The sequence below is a fragment of the Ovis canadensis genome, chromosome 22 (genome assembly GCF_042477335.2).
Source record: "Ovis canadensis isolate MfBH-ARS-UI-01 breed Bighorn chromosome 22, ARS-UI_OviCan_v2, whole genome shotgun sequence".
Classification (NCBI taxonomy): Eukaryota; Metazoa; Chordata; class Mammalia; order Artiodactyla; family Bovidae; genus Ovis; species Ovis canadensis.
In genome coordinates, this window is record NC_091266.1 from 49,367,014 (window position 1) to 49,388,622 (window position 21,609).

Genomic DNA, 21,609 nt, shown 5'->3' on the forward strand with positions numbered 1-21,609 from the left:
AAACTGAAAGTTTTTGTTACACTGGATCAATTACAATAGATCTAAGTACTCTTCAAAGCAGAGAAAGCTGAGATTAATACATGGAAGCTTTTGAAATTTTTCAAGGATTTTTTACCTAGCGTTGGTTGTATTGATTAACATTTAGAAACTCTTTGAGGTCAGTCTTTACACAACAAAACACTGACTTTTTTAAAGGGGAGGTTGGGAAAGAATTGGCTGAATTCTTCTTGCCCTTTCTCCCTCCACCCCAACAGACCCCGAGGACATGCAGGCCCTTCACAACAGGACTCACATTGCTTGCCAGGCTTCCAACTTTCAGAGCATGGAGCATCCGTTTGTCCATCCCGACTCCTTCATAGCGGCCTCTCATGCGGTTCTGGTAGTTTTCTTTATATTTATTCTACGTGGGAACACAAAACCTTCAACAAAAGTATTCTCTCCCCAACTCATGGAAGACAAACGACTCATCTTAGTGAGCTAAATCCAACATATAAATGATTAAATAGAGCCTATTTATGTATTCAGTGGGTCAGCGAATTAAAAATAAGACAAACCTAAAAAAAAATTAGAATTCAGGAAGTTGGGGTAAAACAAGCTTACAAGCAAACATAGGATCTGATGCATAGACGGCACAAAACGACCTGATTTTTTTTTTTTAACATTTTCAGTTGTAAACATACCAGATTTTTCCAACGTGAAAACCTATCATATGAACGTGGAGCTTTCCAAAGACAAGCACTGATCATATAGGGGCTGCATGCAACCCCATGCCCCAAGCCCCTGTACTGCATGCTATTACCACTCTTGCTAGATATATGAAGAATAAAACCTGAGCTTTGCCAAATTCTGCACCTTTTACATGACACACTGGCTACTACCACAACCATGTTAAGTAACTATATTATGTCCCAAATGCAGCTTACAAAGAACGAAACAAGAAGACAAGAAGTCACAAATAGAAAAATCTAGTACTTTCTAATAAAGCTACATTAAAATCACCTACCTTAGGAGGCCACTGAGTTTCCAGGCACTGAGAGTATTTTAACAGAATACTATTACTCTACATCAGATATAGTTCTACTTATCTCAGTTAATCTTCACAAACACTTTATGAGGAGGAAGGATTTATTATCACCCCCATTTTACAGACAGGCAAAATGGCTCCATGAACTCAAACAACTTGCCCAAAGTCGGCCCCTTAGCCAATTATGGAACCAGGCCCATCAGCTCCAAAGCTGGTACACTCAACTATGGCATGTATGCAAAAAAAAAAGAAAATTCTTTGCTAAGCCTTACAAAGTCCCACATGATTTCAGATTTTACTACTATAATCAACTAAGTAGAAGTATAATCATATAAACCAGTCTTTGATGTTCTCAAGGATACATCCCCAGACTTTGAGAATTTCCAAATTTGCAAATGCCACGCCAGCATACATCTGCTCAGCTGTAAGATGGGGAAATAACACCTGGCCCTCCAGGTGACCGTGCAGGGTAACTGAGATTGTGTACTAATTTAAGAAGCACAAAGTCAAGTTGAGAGGGAACGCTGCATGCTCAGCTAGGCTTCCTCACCAGCATTTGCCACTAGGATCTGGATACTGTTTTACATGAAGGAGGCAAGAGGGCAGATGCAGCCCTGAGGACTCAGGGTCAAGTGCATGCTGGGGATTTAACACTCCATGGACCAGCCCCAGCAGGCAGTCTCTACCAGCACTCATAGTATCTGTGCCTAAGAAGCCATGCTTCTCCAAGACATCCAGATGCATTCATGTTCGCAGTCTCTTAGGAGACCAAGAAATTCAGGTCATTTAAAAAAAAAAAAAAAGGCCAAACAAAGGCTTAGGCATTAAAAACTCACATCACTGGTGAATTTTGAAATCTTGCACACATTCCTGAATTGAGGCGTTTCACAGTAGTTGATACTATGACCTTTACTACTTTCCAGATCCTTCTTATACGCCACCTTGGAAACCAAAACACCAGATGCACAAGAGAACCAAACCCGAAGTCACTCTTGAAAATGTCACCAGGGCTCAACTTAGGATATTTTTAGAAAACTTTCAACCGAAGATTTTAAAATAGCAGGCATAGGCTACTGTAGGTCAGCAATACATGTTTTCCTTTCAAATAGTTAATAAGCAAATAATCAGTTTGGTTCTGGATATTAAAAAATATATAGTCCCTTTCAAGAGTAAATACTTTAAGATTTTTATATAGCTCAAAAAATGGCAAAATAGTTTTAGAAATCAGGACAGTGGTCACTTCTGGGGGCAGGTGTTGGGGGGGATGTCAGGACTTCTGGTCATGTTTTTTGATCTGATTGCTTATTACAAAGATGAGTCCACTTGTGGAAATTCTTCCTGTTGAACACTTATACTTCAGTAGAATTTAACCAAAAAAGTTACTTTACAAAAGAGTATAATAAATGAGACCACACATAAACACAGAGTGCCTTCTAACTTTAAATGGCTAGTTGAGCTCCTCTGGGTAGTTGTATGTAAGATGTGAGGTCATTATTAAATAGACTCCAAGTCACTCCAGGTAATTGGAGAAGGCAGCTGAAGGCTAGTTACCATTAATAGAGGCAGGGCTGGTTTCTTACTAGATAAGCATGAGGGCAAAAAGAAATGGAAGGTTCCCTTGTGATGCTTACCAAAGGAAACACAATTTATTATCATACTTTATAAAACATTTGGTGGGAATATGCCTCTTAAAGTTTGCAAGATGCATCATAATGCTTATAATATGATATAAAATGAAAAAAGGCACATAAAACTGTACACGCAGTTGAATTCTAACTCTATAAAAATGTTTTTATATTCATATATTTGTTTATAGTATATTCACATAGAAAAGGGCTTCCCCGGTGGCTCAGATGGTAAAGAATCTGCCTGTAATGTAAAAGACCTAGGTTCGACCCCTGGGTCGAAAAGATCCCTGGAGAAGGAAATGGCAACCCACTCCAATATTCTTGCGTGGAAAATCCCATGAATGGAGGAGCCTGGTGAGCTACAGCCCATGGGGTCGAAAAGAGTTAGACACAAATGAGCAATTAACACTTTCACTTTCACTAGAAAAAGGCCAAAACGGTAACAGTGTTATTCCTGGGTCTGGTTCTAGTTCTGCCCCTAGAAGTCTATCGGAACCAGAGCAAGACACTTGACTTTTCCAGGTCTATGACAAAGCCAGGGACAAAAGACTGCAAAGACCCCACCTAGATCTAATGTTCCATGAGTCAAAATGCAAGATTCAGCAAACTTTTTCTATAAATGAGCAGATAGTAAACATTTGCGTCTTGGTAGGATGTGTGTGTCTCTGTGTGTATGTGTGTGTGCACTGAGTCACTTCAGTCGTGTCCAACTCTTTGCGACCCTGTGTGCCACCTGGGAAGCCCTGTACGATGTACAATCTCTATCAATTCTGTCCGTATCGTTCAAAGGCAGATACATGATGTATTTCAATAAGACTTCATTTCTAAAAACAGGCTATGGGCCAGATTCGTTACTCAGGTCATAGTTTGCTGACCTCTGGCCTAGAGCATAAGAATCATATGGATAATTTGTTAAAAATGCAGGTTCTGGACTTGCCTGGTGGTCCCATGGCTAAGCCTCCACGTTCCAGGCAAGGGGCCTGGGTTCGATCCCTGGTCAGGGAACCAGGTCCCATGTGCAGCAATTAAAACCTGACACTGCCAAATATACAATTTTTTTTTTTTAAATGCAGGTTCCAAGAGCTTGGCACCTATCCACTATTTCTAAGTAACTGACGTTTCTGAAGATGGCCAGGAAATGTACACTCTTGTGATTCTGAGCAGCATCACAGGCTAAGGCACTTTTTGGGATAAAGGACTGACTCTCAGGGAAGAGAAGAAAAATCTTTTAGGATTTTTGCATATCCTTTTTTGAGTTGCAGACAACTTATTAGATGAGTCCTATGCATAGCCTGGCAAGAGGCTGACAACTCAAATGCCTTCAGGGTCCTGATAGGTGATGTGAACAGAGAAGAAGCTGCTATAAGAAACTCAAGAACAATAAAAAGGATATGGGGAACTAGAGGGGATATTCCCTTGCAAACAGCCCTGGCAATTCTAAAATTCCTAGCCCCTTGGCAGGCCAAACAAAACACCGTCTCTGGCAGCCAGGTCTGCCTCTAAGGCAACGGGAATTCATACAGCACATAGAGCTTCTTGGAAACCTGACTACAAAAATGAGAGAATCAGGGAGGTTCCATGTTCAAAACACTCCTCATCTTTGATGTCCACTCTATAAGAATGACATATGGTTATAAAGGTTGGTTCTAGAAATCTACTGGCAACTAGAAATCTACTACCAGGAACTTTGGAATATCCACAGCCCTGTGAGAATTTCAGGAGGAAACTTCTGAACCATCAGAGAAAGATTTAATTAGTTTGGTTCTACGCTCTGTTATGAATTGCTTTTGACTGTCTATTCATTCTTTGGCAACACGTGTGTAGTTCATGGGTGTTTGGTAACACGTGTGTAGTTCATGTGGCGTTAACACAGAATTTTTCATTCTGGGGTCACCCCCTCACTGTCTGTCGGAGTCAAAGGAAGTGACAGCACACAGATGGGACCGTCCCTGTACATACCTCACTCACGAGCTTGTTCACACTCTGAGCCCGCTTCAGAACCAAGTTGTCCTGGGCTGGGAGGGAATGATAATGAGCAGCGCCCTTCATCTTATTGAAGTCCTGCCTGTATTTTATCTGAAAGAAGCACACAAAGAACAACCAGAGCTGTTGTTTTCATTCTCCAGGAGAGAAGTTACTCTCCATCTACTCCACCTTTCATGTCAACGTTTATTCAATACAATTTTCTGGAGGAAAAAAAAAATCACATGGGTTTTTCCTCCACTAAGTCCCTAAACCACTCACTCCCTTTTAGATTAAAATATTACTGCCCCCTTTCACATTTTTTTACACTTTACATTCTAGTTCTACATGAAGAAAGGTCTCAAAATGACCATACCTAGAAGTATCATCCGAAAACCCATTCACCTTTGGTTTTAACAACCATTTCTCATCCAGTCTGGAGTGTTGAATGTGTCCTTTATTTCCCCTCTCAGGCCAAAGTGCACTTTTCTAGGGAAATGGTTAATAACTGAGTAGGAACGAAGTAAAGGAGAAGGGCAAAGGGGGTATGGGAAGAACGCTGGGCCTCTGATGATTGATCAAGTTCAAGCTGGTGAAAGATCTTCAGTGTGTGTGCCGCTTTACCAAGTGTAATAACTTTACCAAGTGTAATGAGAGCTTATCTTTCAAGGATGGCCAACTGGCTAACATCCTGCAAATAAAAATTATTTTATCAACTGGGTTACACCCAATTTGATAATCATACTATTTATTTTAATCAGCTATTCCTCTTGAGTGCTCAATTTCTAAAGTGGGTTATTTTGCAAAGACTCTCCCAGCTCCATCTTATCTGGCTAGACTGTATCTGCACTTGCTTCAGCTGACCTCAAGTAAGTTATGTGGTTTGTCCATGTCAATCTCCTTTAACGCAGACAAATGTGACCTAACAGTATGAACCCAAAGAGCAGATGTCAGAAATCTGGACAGGAATTGAAGGTTAACATTGTGCTTTGACTCAGCTCTGAAAAATTCAGCTGGGTGTAGGTTTCAGGAAGCACAGTCTCCAGAATCTCATTTTTCCTCTGCTTCTGTGGCTCCATGGGTTGTTCCAATGAGGTACTTACATCACTAACGAGTTCGTTGGCTTTCTTGGCGTTCTGATAAGCTGGGGTGATCATGGCTGGGAAGCTGCCCTTTCCTCTGTGCTCGCCATACTCTTCTGAGTAACCCTGCTGGGTCAATCGAAAATTTTAATCAGGGGACTTCCCTAGTGGTCCAGCAGTTAAGAATCTGGGGACACGGGTTCTACTCCTGGCCTGGGACCTAGGATCCCACATGTTGTGGGGGCAACTAAGCCTGCGTGTCACAACTATGGAGGCTGAGCGCAGCAACTACCAAAGCCCAGGTGCCCTAGAGTCTGTGCTCTGCAACAAGAGCAGCCACCACAACGAGAAGCTCATGCACGACAGCTAGAGATAGCCCCCGCTGCTCACTGCCAACAGGGAAAGCGCTTGAGCAGCAACAAAGACTCTGTGCAGCCAAATAATTGGTTACTTTAAAAAAACTTTAATCAGTAATGCTCTACCCCTGGAGTGGGGAGGGGATTAGCAATGATCTCTCCTACATCTCTTGTTCTTATGTCTCCTGTTCCCATGGAGGCCGGTCCACACTGAACTCTCCTGTGTTCACCCCTAAGAGCAGCACATGTGGTCATTGAGCTGGTGGATTCTGGAGGCAGACCCACCTACTATTGTCCAGCACACTTACTGGGGTCAGCACTAAGTAAACGGAAGTGATTGTCATTGGCATCATCATTTCCATCAGATAAGTTAAGAGACTGTAAGAGTCTTCTAGGCCCATGGAATAATCATTTATTAAAAGACACCAGGAAAGTCCCTCTGTCTTCCAGAGGTCTTGAATGCTACTGTTATCGGACCTGTTGGCAGATCTATGCAGAGAGGCACTGATATCCCACAAACTGCCTCCCCCAGTGATGGATTCATTTCATTTACCAACAAAGGAAGGTTATATAACGATTTGAATTTTTGATATTGGGAGGAAAAGATTTCAAATTTCCATAAGATGATCTCAACTGGGACCAAATGTATATTTCAAACTAAGTATTACAATCTGAGTCTTGATTTCTTCCTTCTTCCCCACATCACCCAGCCAATCCCATAAAGGAGTACCTTCCTTCTCATGGAGCTGTCCTCATGTGCTAAGTCGCTTCAGTCACATCCAACCCTTTGCGACCCTACGGACTTAGCCCACCAGGCTCCTCTGTCCATGGGATTCTCCAGGCAAGAGTACTGGAAAGGGTTGCCATGCCCGCCTCCATGGGATCTTCCCGACCCAGGGATCGGATCCAAGGCTCTTACGTCTCCTTCATTGGCAGGCAGGATCTTTACACTAGCGCCACCTGGGAAACCCCACGTCACTGGTGTACACCTTCCCTGGCCATCAGGAACCGGATGTACTTCAAAAGTCCATCAGATGCTACCCTCTCTCCAGGAAGCTCCTCCCTCACTCCCGGGCCCGGCCCAGGCAGAACCGGCTGCTTCCTTATCTGTGCTCCCGCAGATCTGAAACCCTTAGTGTGTTCCCTTGGGCTTATGACCCCATCTCACTCTGGCCTCCTCCGCGGTGGGGGCTGCCCGGCTCCAGCAACACGGTTCAGAGTCTGGCACACTACTCTCTTATATGAAACAGTTGGGTCAAATTAGAATGCCCAGGGTTCCTTTCTACCCAGTAATGACAACTGCTTAGCCTAAGAGCTCCTTTTTGGTTGGTTGCCAGAAGGTTCTGGGCCACATGAAGTAAGTAAAAAGAGTTAACCTAAAAATAATAATAATAACAAAGACTCAAATTCTTTGGTAGCCTCCTTTTGCCCTTTCTGCTTTATGATTTGGAGTTGGTTTGCAGCTTTATTTTAACGTCTCTCTTTATATGAATATATGTTGTGCATGTAAATTTTTGTTTTTTTTAGTATGTAAATCTTTTTGAGACACTTAATCCTATTGGGAAGATGACTGGTTACAAATAATAGATTACATGGTAAAGTCCATTAACCTAAAAAATATGCATTAAAAAGAGTGAACTGCTTTGTCGTTTAGGCATTACAGATATTTATAGTTCATCTGACTGCCTGTTTCTCTCTCACTGCCCTGTACTCTCAGCCTGACATGTCACATAAATCAGTGAAATACCACAGGGGATGGAGTCCTCTTGACCGACAGCTGCTGGTGGTGCTATCAAACCAGACCCACTTTGATTCTTATATCTGTTATTATCCCGATTCCATGTGCTGTGTGCTTGGTCGCTCAGTCATACCCGACACTTTGCAGCCCCATGGACTGTAGCCCACCAGGCTCCCCTGCCCATGGAATTTTCCAGGCAAGTTCACTGGACTGGGGTACCAATTCCTATTCCAAGGGATCTTCCCAATCCAGGGATTGAACCCACGTCTCTTACATCTCCTGCATTGGCAGATGAATTTTTTACCAGCAGCGCCAGATTGGAAACTTCAAAATGCCCTAATAATCAAGGCTCCACTCTGGCACTAGGAAGTTACGTTTCATCACTGTGTATAGAAAGGCTTAGATACACATAAGAAATTATATGTATGTAATAACAGTGGTAGATAGGACGGCCCAAATATAGAACAAAATATTTTCTGCTGAATATGGAAGCCAAGTATTTTTAAAACTGACTTTGAAAAGTTGTCCAGAGCATCTGAGCAACATATTTACAACATAAAATCAATAAAAACGTATTTTGGGGTTTCCCTGGGGGCTCAGTCGTAAGGAATCTGCCTGTCAATGCAGGAGACATGAGTTCAGTCCCTGATTCAGGAACATCCCACATGCCGCAAAGCAAGTAAGCCCACACGTTACAACTATTGAGCCTTTGCTCTAGAGCCCACGTGCCGCTACTACTGAAGCTGCATGCCCTAGAGCCTGTTCTCCGGGACAAGGGAGACTGCTGCAGTGAGAAGCCTGCACACTGCAACTAGAGAGAGAAGAGCCTGCACGGCAACAAAGACTCAGCACAGCCAAAAAGAAATAAATAAATACAATTATTTTTAAAAATATTTTCATTGAGCTTTAAGCACTGGAGACCATTTGACTAACAATTATTATGGAATTTAATAAAATGGCCTTATAAATTCAAAATTAGACATTTGTGTTCAGATAGATATTTGCAAAGGGACCAAAACCTATCTTTATATTCATTCAAAGTTTCACATGAATATACCCCCCAACAGTCAGGAAAGACTGAAGGCAGGAGGAGAAGGGGATGACAGAGGATGACATGGTTAGACGGCATCATCAACTCAATGGACATGAGTCTGCATAAACTCCAGGAGTTGGTGATGGACAGGGAGGCCTGGCGTGCTGCGGTTCATGGGGTTGCAGAGTCAGACACGACTGAGCAACTGAACTGAACTGAACTGATAAACAACTCGGTTTTCTGAAGAAGAGAAATCAGTTATGTTTCCTTTTGTAAATTATATATGTCAAATAAGTCACATGTGTTGTAAAGTCTACTCAGTGCCAAAAATTTTAAACAACTGTCAAATTAAGAAAAAAAAAACAACTAAGCCCAATTGAATGTACTCTTCCAATACACATATTTGGTCTTCCAACATTCTTTACTTACAACCATGAAAAAATAATGTTCCATTTTCCCCTTACAACAGCTGTCTAGTACCAGAAAATACAGAGGGATGTGCAAATGAAATTAGCTTGTAATTGTCACTCAGTCTTTTTACATCTTGTCAAGATGTAGTTTATTGAAGAAATGAAATTGAGAAAAAGAGGCATAAAGCAATATGCTTTTTTTTTTTTTACCTCTGGCATATTGCTTTATCTGGCAACCTAGATAAGAAATTCACTTTCTAAGAAAAAGAATCCTGCTACTCAGCAAAATATTTTTCAAGACATGCATTGATCCCTTTGGTGCTACTATGCAGTGACAGGCTAAACACAGCCAGTCTGAGTCCTCAGGATTTTTCTTCAATGAATAGATGAGGATGCTTTATTCCTAGCAAACGCACCACTCTGATATAGGTCCTTAATTTTTTTTTTTTAAAGGAAAGATAAAGTACTTAGAATTTATTTTCCTAAGTGAGTCAAGTTGAAACCTGTGTAATTGTTTGCCTGCTACTTTCTGGCTTTGAAATCCACTTTCCATAAATAGGGCAAATATAAACGACAGGCCAACCCCTGATTAAACTGTCACAGGTTGTGTCATGGGCTAGAGGGTTGCCAAACTGAGAACTGGCCGTCCAAAAGGGTAGTCTTCCAGGAAGTCACTTTATCACATACCTGGCCATACTGGTCCATGTAATCCTTTGGCAATGGGCCCTCAGCTCCAGCAGCAGGGCCAGCCATTCCCTTCATTTCTCTTTGATATTGTTGATGGTATCTCACCTATTTGGAGGGGAGAGAAGGATACACCTGGTAAATTTAGGCCTCTTATGCACACGGGTTAGAAGAGTCAAAATGAACATCTACGGAATGTTCTTTTTCTGCCCGAGTCTAGGGAGTGTCTCTTAGACATAAAAGGGCCTGATCATTGCTCTAGTAAAACTGACTGAAAACTCTGAAGGAAAGTTCCTTCTTGGATCCACAGTGCACACAAAAGAAGGCAGGAAGCTGGACTCGCCAGGTCTGGGTAACTTTCTGACTCCTCCCCTCACCTGGCAACATTGCAAGGGACACTTACATCACTTGCCAGCTCGTTGGCTCTTTTGGCTATCTGATAAGCAGGTGTGATCATAGCAGGAAAACTGCCTTTCCCTCTCTGCTGTTCATAGGCCTCTGTGTATCTCACCTGGAAAAAGAAATATCTTAAATCACATACCACAATCCCACCATCTACCAGGCAATCTGAGCGAGAAGAGCTGCTAAGGACTCCCATAACACCTGCACATCTCCATCAGATCTCTTAGGCAATGTAGTAGGTTTAGCACCTGATGGACTCTTATTTACCATTTTATTCCCAACACCCAGCTCAGTGTCTGATACATGGAGATGCTCAAGGCAGAATTCAACACATACTTGGGAGCACCTGCTGCAGGCCAACCAAGGCAAGCGGAAGCCACTCGTTAAGCTAGCTGAACCTGGATTCGTGCTTAAACTTCCCAATCAGAACAACACGAAGTTTTCCGTCTTACTATGCTGTGGAGCAACTGGAATCGAAAAGGCAAATGGTACAAATTCTTTGGAAGTTCTAGTCTATAATTTGCAGTGACAAGGAAAGAATTCTTTCAGGTTAATCAGAAATATCTGGTTTGTTACTCATACCATGTAAACTTTTCTCTCTAAGGAAGAGTTTTCACGTGGTCTGTGCTAGCTGCTGAATCTGACCTGACCACCCTTCTCCATGTTAGGAAAGAGTGGGGAACCTTAAAGAAGAATCACAGCGTCTGGCCACCATTGTTGCTTTCTTTTCTTTTTGGCCACTCCACATGGCATGGGACTCCACAGACTTCCCTGGTGGCTCAGACAGTAAAGAATCTGCCTGCAATGTGGGAGACCTGGGTTTGATCCCTGGGTTGGGAAGATCCTCTGGAGAAGGGAATGGCAACCCACCCCAGTATTCTTGCCTGGGGAAATTCCATGGACAGAGGAGCCTGGCAGGCAGCAATCCGTGCGGTTGCAAAGAGTCAGACATGACTGAGAGACTAACCCACAAGTGGTATGGGAGATCCTAGTTCGCAGACCAGGGATTGAACCCAGGCCCCCCTGCAATGGAAGCATGGAGTCCCAACCACTAGACCACCAGGGAAGTCCCTGGCTTCTATCATTTCTTACATCACTCTGAAGCTGTCCACCAGCCTTGGCCCGGAGCAGCTCGGGGGTATCCGCCACTGTGCTGAACCTGGAGATGCGCTCATCATGCCCTCTCTTGTACTCCACCTGGTGAAGAGACAGCACGGAGTCAAGATCACACCCAGCAGCCTTTGTAGGACCTCTCCCTGCAGCTGTCCTGAAGCTACACAACTGGGCAACACTCAAGGCAAACCTATGGCAAGTCTTTCTGGCTTGCTTTATGGGCTCCTCTCCAAAAACACGCACATGTGTTCAGTCCAAGAGAGTGCCAGGAACTGCTAAACTTGAACAAATATCCATTTGTCTCCGGAACAATCACATGAGGCAGGACTATGATTTTCCCCATTTTACAGATGAGCAACTGGGGAAAAGAGAGGTTAAGTAATTCGTGCAGGGTCCCACAGTTACGAAGCAAGAGAGCCAGGATTCAAATCCCAATATAGCTGGCTCCAGAATCTGAGCTCTAAATCAACCAGCTATGCTGTTCTTCAGTAGGATCTGCCATCCTCTTAATAAAAATCAGTGTCCTTGATGCTTAACCTCGAAAAATTATTTGGTTCAGTTTCAGGGTGAGTGACATGGTCTTCTCTCCATTGACAGAGGAAGCACAGGCACAGAGAATGACTGATACAGAAAAGATAAGAACACAGTCTTCTTTGTAATATCATACTCAGGGTACCTACTGCCCCCAAAGAGCTCTCCTGTTGGATTTTACCTGAATCCCAGGGATTCGCTAATGACAAAAATTAGTGTAATCAACAGTGAGCAAGCACTAAGACACTCACTTGGCTGGCCAGCTGGTTGGCAATCTTGGCCCTTTGATAAGCAGGTGTGATCATGGCTGGAAAACTCCCTTTGCCTCTCTGTTGCTCACAGTCTTCCGGATACTCCTGTTGGTCAGACCAATGTCAGCATGAGAACCAACAGGATCTCCAATGAGAATGAATAAAACTGCAATAGCAAGCATCATCAGAACCGAGGCAACTGGATGTATAAGATACTAGGAAAATATTTTGGTCTCCTGGAATAAATTTGAAAATTATTCACTTGGTGATTTAAATTAACACCTTCAAGGATGAGGAAATCATATTTCCCAGGTCAAAGAGTTTCCCCTTCAATGTTTATATTAAACTCTATGGAACCTGGCACAACCCAAGGGAGGCCCCTGGACTCAAAGGCTTGTAAGATAATACAGCAATTATTACGCAGGAGAGCTTTCCGCAACTCACCCACTAGACACAGTTCTGGGCTTTCCTGGTGGCTCAGTGGGTAAAGAATCTGCCTGCAATGCAGGGCACCCGTGTTAGATCCCTGGGTCAGGAAGATGCCCTGGAGAAGGAAATGGCAACCCACTCCAGTATTCTTGCCTGGAAAGTCCTTATAGACTGAGAAGCCCGGCAGGCTCCTCAGTCCATGGGCCCGCAGTCCATGGCGGGCTCTACAGTCCATAGGGTCGCAGAGTTGGACACAACTTAACAACTAAACCACCACCAGACATTTCTACAGCCCTGGGAGTGAAATATCTGTTCTTTTCTCCTCCTTACTTTTGAATCTCTCTGCTAGTCTGCGCTCCTAACAAAACACAGCACCTTAGCGACTGTGCTTCAGCTGCTTTCTTTCCATGTGCTAAAGAAAAGTTACTCAGGACTACAATATGTTCCAAAGTGGTTTCTTCAAAGGACAAGGTGCCCTGGGTTTAGGGAGAGGACTAGAGGATACAGCATGCAAATCATTAAGGAATTCCATAACCTGGGGTAAAACTGTCTTTCCTACGATGAAAACCTACTAAGATCTCTCTTAAGGTGCTACAGGTCCAAAATCTAAACTAGGGCAGCAGGTCTGATTCTGAAGGCTCTGGCAGGAAATCCATTTCTTTGCCTTTTCCAGCTTCAAGGGGCTGTCCACAGTTCTGAGTTCCTTTTCTCTGACTCTGACTCTCCTGCCTCCCTCCTTATAAGCACCCTTGTGATCACATTTGGTCCACGTTAATCATCCAGCATAATCTTCCTATCAGGAGATCCTTACCTTAATCAGGAGCTTGAGTTTAGCAAATACAAACCACTACGTGTAAAATAAACAAGGTCCCACTGGATAGCACAGGGAACTACATTCATTATCTTGTAATTGATTATAATGAAAAGAACATGAAAGAGAATAGATGTGCATATGTATGTATACATATAACGGAATCACTCTGCTGCACGTCAGAAACTCACACAACACTGTAAATCAACTATATGTACGTTTGTTCCGTTGTTCGGTGGTGTCCAACTCTTTGCAACCCGATGGACTGCAGCCCACCAGGCTCCTCTGTCCATGGGATTTTCCAGGCCAGAAAACTGCAGTGGGTTGCCATTTCCTCCTCCAGGGGAATTTCCCAACGCAAGGATCAAATCCGTGTCTCCCTGTCTCCAGCCTCTCCTGCATTGACAGGTGGATTCTTTACCACTGAGCTACCTGGGAAGCAAATCAGCTATACTTCAGTTAAAAAAAAAATCCCTATCTTCATCATACCTTTGGCCATGCATAGTAGCATATTCACAGGTTCCAGGGACTAGGACATGGGAATGTTTGGGGGAGGGCCAGTATTCTATCACAATCTTAATGAATATTCAAGCTAACTGCTAACGTAATTTTCTAGGGCCCTTACCTCACCCAGTGACTTTCGTGCCTCCACCATCCTTACGATTTCAGGGTCTGGCAGAGCTCCTGGGCACCAGGCATTCCCTTCCCTGTATCCACTCCAATAGGCTCTCTGGAGAGGAGAAATACAAATGCATACAAACACACAGCCCACACACTTGCTTGGTAAGATCACCCTACCTACCTCACCCTCCCAGCAATGCTCACCCACATCATCAACATAAGATAGAAAAGACAGAAATTCTCTAAAAACGATAAACTCCTCCTAATATATGGCAGGTCTCAGCTAACCAGAATGTTCATTTTTTCCAAACTAGAAAATAACCTAATCTCCTAAATAACCAAAAATTTCAGAGATTGACTGATACCATAGCAGAGTTCCAAATGTAACTTAACATTTTTTGCACATTATTGCACCAAGATGGGGCAGCGGGGAGTTGATGTGAACAGGCCATCTATCTGAGCTTAATCAGCATTATTCAGCCAACCTTCAAAAATCTGCTACCTGTTGTGTGCCAAGCGCTAGATTAAGCAATTAACACTAGGAAAAGAAAATCAAAAAAGAAGAAGACAAAGTTCCTCTTTTAAGATATGTGTGGTTTCTCTAGGGAGATAAAACTAACATATGAAACAGTGATTAGAAAATGTTTGGTGATTATATGTACTGTATTGAAGATAAACACAGTGAGAGTTTTCAAAAACCAATCTCCATGTGAGGCCCCCTGATTTGGACAGGAATTTGAGCTGGACCTCCAGGGATGAGGTCGGTTACCAGATGATGCAGAGAGGCAAGGAAAAGCATCTGCTCAAGGAGGTCTGTTCCATGAAGGCAGAGATTTTTGTCTGTTTTGTGCACTGATGTATTCCAGCAGCCTGGAATAGTGCTTGGCATATAATACTCCATACACACATGCTGATTTTAAAAAGGCCAAAAAAAAAAAAATACCCCACACACATGTTGAATAAATTCTAAGAGTGGGGACTGCCATGAGTAAAAGCATGAGGGCAATGATAGACTTCACGTGAAAGACCATGAGGAAATGGATTTGACTGGAACTGGGGGGAAGAGATAGGGAGCCAAGTGGGCTGGAGGTATGGCAAGTTGGACAGGTTGGGTAGAACCATCCTTTGGCGATCTGAAAAGTCAGATCATTCATATGTGAAAATATGCTCAATCAGGAAAGTTTAAATAGAAAAAAACAAGATACAGGTCAAAACTTTTGTCTGGTAATACCAAGTATCGTGAGAATGTGGGAAACAGACCATGGAGGTCTTCTGTAGACAGCTGGAATGACAAGATGGATAGAAGAAAGCTTAACCAATTCCCTCGCAAAGTAATGCTGACTACACATGTCATCTGCACAACGTGCCATTCTTTTCTCTGCTTCCAAACCTGTTTCTAACTCTCGCCTCACCTCATCCACCAGTGGTTGCCTGTTAGGTGCGGCGGCCTCATCCTTGGATTTCATGTCCCAGTGAAAAACCGACTTAAACCGTTCACCATCCTCCTGGCCACCGGTCTGCACAGTGAAGATGTCATCAGCAATGTTTCCATCAGAAACGAGCAAGGTAACAGACAATACAGAACTGAATTGGGGGTGGTGGGGGGAGCGGATCCTACGTCTCAACTGCAGAGCTTCGTAACTGTATGACAAGCCACACTGCACTGTCAAGTGTCACCACCGGCTTCATCTGTATTATCAGCCAAGTGGCAAGTGGATAGCACCTACTGTGTGCAAAGCTCTATTGGGCAGCGCTAATAAAAAGACAATGTCTCTACAAGCTCATCACACAGTACCAAGTATTCAGCTTAGAAAACACCAGACGTGAGAGCAGTGGTTCCTAACACTCGGGGAGCTTGTTCAATGCTGGCTCCTCAAATTCATGAGGTGTAGGAGAACATGCTTTATGATTCCACCTTTCACATCTTGATCCGTAACACACCTTGTGTTAGTGTTTATGTATAGGTATGAGGTAGGTGTCAAGGTCCATCTCTTCTACGTAAAGTGTCCAGTCACTCAGGTACCATTTATTTAAAGATGATTCTTGCTGCACTGAATTGCAGCGGTGCCTTTGTTGTAACTCAGGTGACCACATGTGTGCACCTCTACTTCTTGACCTGGTATTGTTTTCCACTGAGCTGTCAGTTCTACAGTAGTGCCAATACTACACTGAGTTAACAACCACAAGAGGCACCCTGGTGGCTCAGATGGTAAAGAATCCACCTGCCACGTAGGAGACCTGGGTTCGATCCTTGGATGGGGAAGATCCTCTGGAGAAGGGAATGGCAACCCACTTCAGTATTCTTGCCTGGAAAATTTCATGGACAGAGGAGCCTAAAAACCTGGTATCCTAAGTCCTTTGATTTTGTTCTTCAAGATTTCTTGGCCATTCTAGAATCACTGTATGTTCATATCAATTTTAGAATCAGTTTGTCTATTTTTATGAACAACACCAGAGTTTTGGCTGGGACTGCACTGACTGTGTCAATCAATTTGAAGAGAACTGACATCTAACCATATTTTCATGATTTCAGAATAGGCAAAGATTTCTCAAGGAGAACATAAGAAGAACTAACCACAAAAGAAAATATCAGGGCTTAGGTTCAAACCCAGATATCATAATGCTTGAGATCCAAGATGGAGCCCAGAAATCTGCAACTTAAACAAGTTGAAATCTAAATCATTAATTTTACAGATGAGGAAAGCAGCTCAGAGAAGAGAAGTGAACTTACTGAGATCATTCAGCAGGTGAGCAAAGCCAGGTTTAGAACCCGGGAATTCTAGTTCCCTGTCAAGGGCACTTTGTCTGGGCTTCCTTAATGCAGCACTAACATGTGTATAAGTACATAAATTGAGGAATCTTTACATGCCTTTTCACTTGGCTATTGAGAAGTTACCTTGAACACTACATAAACTCATGGCAAAGTTTCTTGTAAGCAGCTCCACTGACATTTGGGGCCAGTTTATTTCTTGTTGGGGGCGGCCTGTCTAGCTCACGGCAGGATGCTGAGCAAGATGGGTGGTCTCTATCCACTAGATGTCACCAGTATTCTTACCTTCCCAGTTTTGACCAGAAAAAGTCCCTCAGATGTCACCAAATATCCCCTAGGGAGCAAAATCGCCCTCCTTTAGAGCCACTGACTAAAGGAATCAGAATCACGTGACCAAAGTCCACAGGAATCTGTATTTTCTGCCCTTCTCCCACAGTATAGGCAGCGGGGGGGGGGGGGGGGGCGCGGTGCCTGCCTCCCTAGAGACCTTTCACAGGGCTCATGACTATTCGGAGGAAATAGGAAGAGGAAAAAAGCCATAAATGTTATTTGTGGAATAAGGAAGCATTAAGGGCTAAAGTTCATTCTCTGAATAGGAGAGAATCTAGATGTTCTATTCTGCTAAAAGTTCCATTCACACCTACCAAACAGGAAACTCTGTCTTCGTAAATATTTATTTATGTATTTATTTTTCAAAGAGCCATATTTAAAAAAACAGAAAAATGTTGACCAGCTTCAAATGCCATTTCACCTTCATCGCTGTAACTGAAGAATCCCTTTCTTTGCTTTTTTAATTTTAGCACGTGCACTATGAATCTGTTTTTTATTCAATTGGCAAAGTCTCCCAGAGAAGAAAAGGGAGTAAGGATGCAATACACAACATTCCCCAGGGGGGTTGTAAGATCTGGGGCCTAGAAGGGACATGAGTGTCCACTTGATTTTTCCCCTGGTGGGAAAGGAGGAGAAAGGGGTCTCAGCAGCCAGTTGTTCTGTACACAGGCACACGCACACATGCACACGTACACACATATATGCATATACACAGAGACGCACATGTGTGTGTACACGTATGCATACACATGCATGCACACACACACATTCAAGTATGTACACATGCATGTAAACACGCATCCACCATATACACACAGAGATAACACACATATACACACACACAGACCACACACACACACAAATGTGCACACAGGCATGTATATACACATTCGTGTATATACGCACATGTATATACACCATGTATACACGTGCACACATATTCACACCTACATACACACATATATACACTCCCCATATGCAAACATACATATTTACACACATACACACATATTCACACAGATGTGAACTAACACACACACACAGGCTTCCTGGGAAGCTCACGTCACTGCCTGTGGCTGGAAATAGAACCTGCGATAATCTCACTCCAGGTCCGGCCTGTCATACAAGTTACAAAAAGTGAACTCACCACCACTTCAAAGGAAGGGAAGTACTGCCTGATCTGTTGTAAGATTTTGCCACCCCCTAGGGACGGGGGAGGAGGCTGGCTGAGCAGTTCAGGATAGGGGTCCTAGAGCCATAGAGATCTGGATTTGTATCCATGCAACTGGCCGGGTAAAACTGGGCAAGTTACTTAACTTCTGAGAGCCTCAGCCTCCCCAACTGTAATAGAATACTGCAGAGGGTTTTTGTGAAGAATAAGTGAGATTATACAGAAAAGGGGCCTTGCAAAGTGTCTGGCACTCTGTCGAACTGAGAGTTAAATTCAGTACTGTCAATTCTGTGTTAGACATTAAGAGACAAAAACAAACAACAAAACCCACACAAACAAGCAAAAACGGATGAAAGCAAAATCCTAAAAGAATCAGCCTTCTCAGTAATGGATGGCTCGTGAATTCTTCAGGCTTCTCAACTGTTAGAAGTCAATGATAGATATATGAACAACTCTCCAAGCCTCAGTTTCCTCACCAGTAGAATGGGATAATATTAGTATTTACTTTATTGGATTGTAATGTATTAAACTAGTTAAGCAATTACACAGTAAATGTTACCTAAACTTGTTAAAAAAAAATAATAAACTCACAATTGGAGCAAAGCACTTAGTGAAATAAGCTAGTTGGCAATTACATGTAGAAAGCCATGATAAGGATAAGCTCAAGCTAAACCATCTTCTTGAGGAGGACATGGCCTGGGCAGGCAGGAGAGTCAGGATAGGGTGAGGTAACATGAGGAAGGCAGATTACTAGAGAGCCTTCCACCTCCTGTGTCATTCTCTAATTTTAGAAAGCTGCTAGTTCCATCACATAAAACAACTTGCTATGGGGCCTGGGGGAGGCAAGTGAAATGATTCATCATTTTAATAAATGCAAGCGTTCAATCAATAGTTATCTGACAAAACTCTACTGTTAGTTTTTCAAAACAGGTTGGTTAATCAATATGGCCTCCTGGCCTACCCAAACATTAGTTCCAGATCAAAATCTCTCTGACCTACCCCTACCCATGGGGAAAGAGATCTTAAATACTACCAAATGCAGAGAGATTTAAGAGTGTGGAACTAGAGGTTTCCATGTTTGTACCCAAATATAATGGGGAAAGAAAGGGCTTTGTAGTATTTTCCAACTACATATAATTTGTTTTATGTATTAAGCACCTGGTGTATGTATGGCCTGCTTATCAATGTGTACAGAGCTGACAGACACAAGGAGATTAAAATGGATACAAGATCCTCAGATATTCAAGCTGGATTATCCTGGATGGGCTTCTATGTTGTGGTAGGACAAATAGCAATATTTGTTACTTAAACATGCCTAGGTGTAAACCTGCCCATTTTCTGCCTAGATGTAAACCTACCCAGTTTCTCCATATTTACAGAGACACTTAAAAACCTAAGAAACGCCTGAGCTAAGAAATTTTCTTTAAACACTATTTTGAAATTCAAAATTAAGTAACTTACCCCACAAATGGCCTCTGGAGGTTTCCGCACATTTAGATTTAATGGAGTGTAATAGACACTTGTAAAAGTGTTGTTCTTGGGGTTATGGCTACAAAAAGTAGATATAAATCAGAATTAGAAATGTACTTTATCCAAGATGACTGAGTGACTATTCTTAAAGGAAGAGTCACTTTTTTACATCAAAAAAACATAAGACGTAATAATTAAATTCAAGAGTCTCCAGGCAATGAGTCGTAAAGAAAGAAAAGCAAATCAAATAAATCCAACCTATTTAACGTAAACACCAAATTTAACTGGAAATTATTTACCTGAAATTATTTAAAAGAAAACATTTTAAAGCTTTCTGCATATCCATAGAAATTATACTGTTCTGCACAATCTTTAATGCATGGGGTTATAGAGGATAGATTTTGTCTTTCACTTGTAAGAGATTTGAAATTTTCAACTTTCTGTCCATTGCATAAAATCCTGCGTCAGATCTCTTTAATGACTGTATGTAAGTAAAAACTTTTGAGAAGACATTTCTTGGGTTCTTGGATTTAACCCTGGAGTGTGCGATTTGAACCTCTGGTTGGTTACTTATTAAAATTATATATATATAATTCAGGAGGTGGTGGGCAGGGGCGTCAAACACTTACGCGTGACAGTATGGCTTTTTCTGGTGACTCACAAAGTTATTCACTGATAGCATCATCTTGCAAACTTCACAGTGAAAACAAGCTTTGTGCCATATCTAGAAACCAAATAGAAAAGACTGAGCAAAATTACCTTTTCTTTCACTCTCAGGAATCTTACATATTTCAGGGCGAAAAAAAAAAAAAGAGCTTTAGGGATCAAATGGTGATAAAACTCATACTCGGCTACAAATTTTTGAGACAATACAAGAGATGTAGCTAGAAATTGGTAGAACCTATCTTGGTGGCTCAAAAAAACCCACATGTCCATATGTAACAAGATACATTTCCCAAGTTTGTGACAATTTGCAAAGGCCAGGAAATGTCTACTGACCTGGTCTAGACAGTTGATCTTCTCAGCAGGGTACACTCCGTAGCCACACCTAGAGCAAGCCTGCACATTCATCGTGAAGTCTGAAGAGAGAAGACCAAGACCGGTAACAGGCAAGAAATCCAAAGAGAAGCCGCTGTCTGGTCGTTCAAGTTTCCAAAATCCTGACTCCTATTAAATTCCCCGGGGCCCCTTGACCGTTCAGTATCCAACTTCCACTCTCCTCTGCTGACCTTCTGGTTTGAAGTCGGCGGCTGGACGGTTTTTAAAGCTGCCACTTACTCAAAGGGCTATTTTGGAGACTTGCTCGGCACGCATGCGTCTGGGTAATAAGGTGGAGGTATTTCTAGCTGACATGTTTCTCTAAATAGAAAAGTGAACTCACAACAGCATCATGTTTATATGGATGACCAAATCCTTGTGTATGATCAGGCAGCGTGCAGTAGTTTAACACTAGCTGTGATCATAACCCAGGAAAAGAAGCCAAAGGCACACCCTACACCCTCATACAACGACTAGATGAGAAAAGCTCGCTCTGTGAGGCCTGTGACTAAAGCAGAAGGTCCAACTCACCCCTCCAAAGAAGATGGAAAAGGATTTACTCACTCCATAGAGGGTAAATACTATATTTAAAATTTAGCCTTATCTCTTAAAAATGTTTGCTATCACCTAACCATTAAAAAGAATGAAATAAGGCTACTTATAGCAACATGCATGGACCTAGAGATGCCTGAAAGTAAGTCAGACAGAGAAAGACAAATACCATATGATATCAGTTATATGGGGAATCTAAAACA

The 21,609-nt window shown here is 42.5% G+C and overlaps 1 protein-coding gene across 7 annotated transcripts in view; it reads right to left on the minus strand.

Moving 5' to 3' along the window:
- NRAP (nebulin related anchoring protein) overlaps nucleotides 1–21,232 on the minus strand; it is a 75,534-nt gene extending 54,302 nt beyond the window's left edge. For 2 of the 7 annotated variants that reach the window (XM_069567555.1, XM_069567551.1), the window contains exons 1-13: nucleotides 20,816–21,232; nucleotides 20,446–20,540; nucleotides 19,808–19,895; nucleotides 15,488–15,592; nucleotides 14,080–14,184; nucleotides 12,215–12,319; nucleotides 11,412–11,516; nucleotides 10,321–10,428; nucleotides 9,921–10,025; nucleotides 5,718–5,822; nucleotides 4,612–4,728; nucleotides 1,861–1,965; nucleotides 293–400 (exon numbers count right to left, since the gene is read on the minus strand). In XM_069567555.1, the coding sequence (XP_069423656.1) occupies nucleotides 293–400; nucleotides 1,861–1,965; nucleotides 4,612–4,728; nucleotides 5,718–5,822; nucleotides 9,921–10,025; nucleotides 10,321–10,428; nucleotides 11,412–11,516; nucleotides 12,215–12,319; nucleotides 14,080–14,184; nucleotides 15,488–15,592; nucleotides 19,808–19,895; nucleotides 20,446–20,540; nucleotides 20,816–20,887 (1,323 nt within the window). In that variant the 5' untranslated portion in view covers nucleotides 20,888–21,232. Of the gene's footprint in view, nucleotides 1–292; nucleotides 401–1,860; nucleotides 1,966–4,611; nucleotides 4,729–5,717; nucleotides 5,826–9,920; nucleotides 10,026–10,320; nucleotides 10,429–11,411; nucleotides 11,517–12,214; nucleotides 12,320–14,079; nucleotides 14,185–15,487; nucleotides 15,593–19,807; nucleotides 19,896–20,445; nucleotides 20,541–20,815 lie in introns of all 7 variants that reach the window. The other 5 variants (XM_069567553.1, XM_069567550.1, XM_069567556.1 and 2 more) reach the window with 3 other exon arrangements.
- Nucleotides 21,233–21,609: the final 377 nt, after the last annotated feature.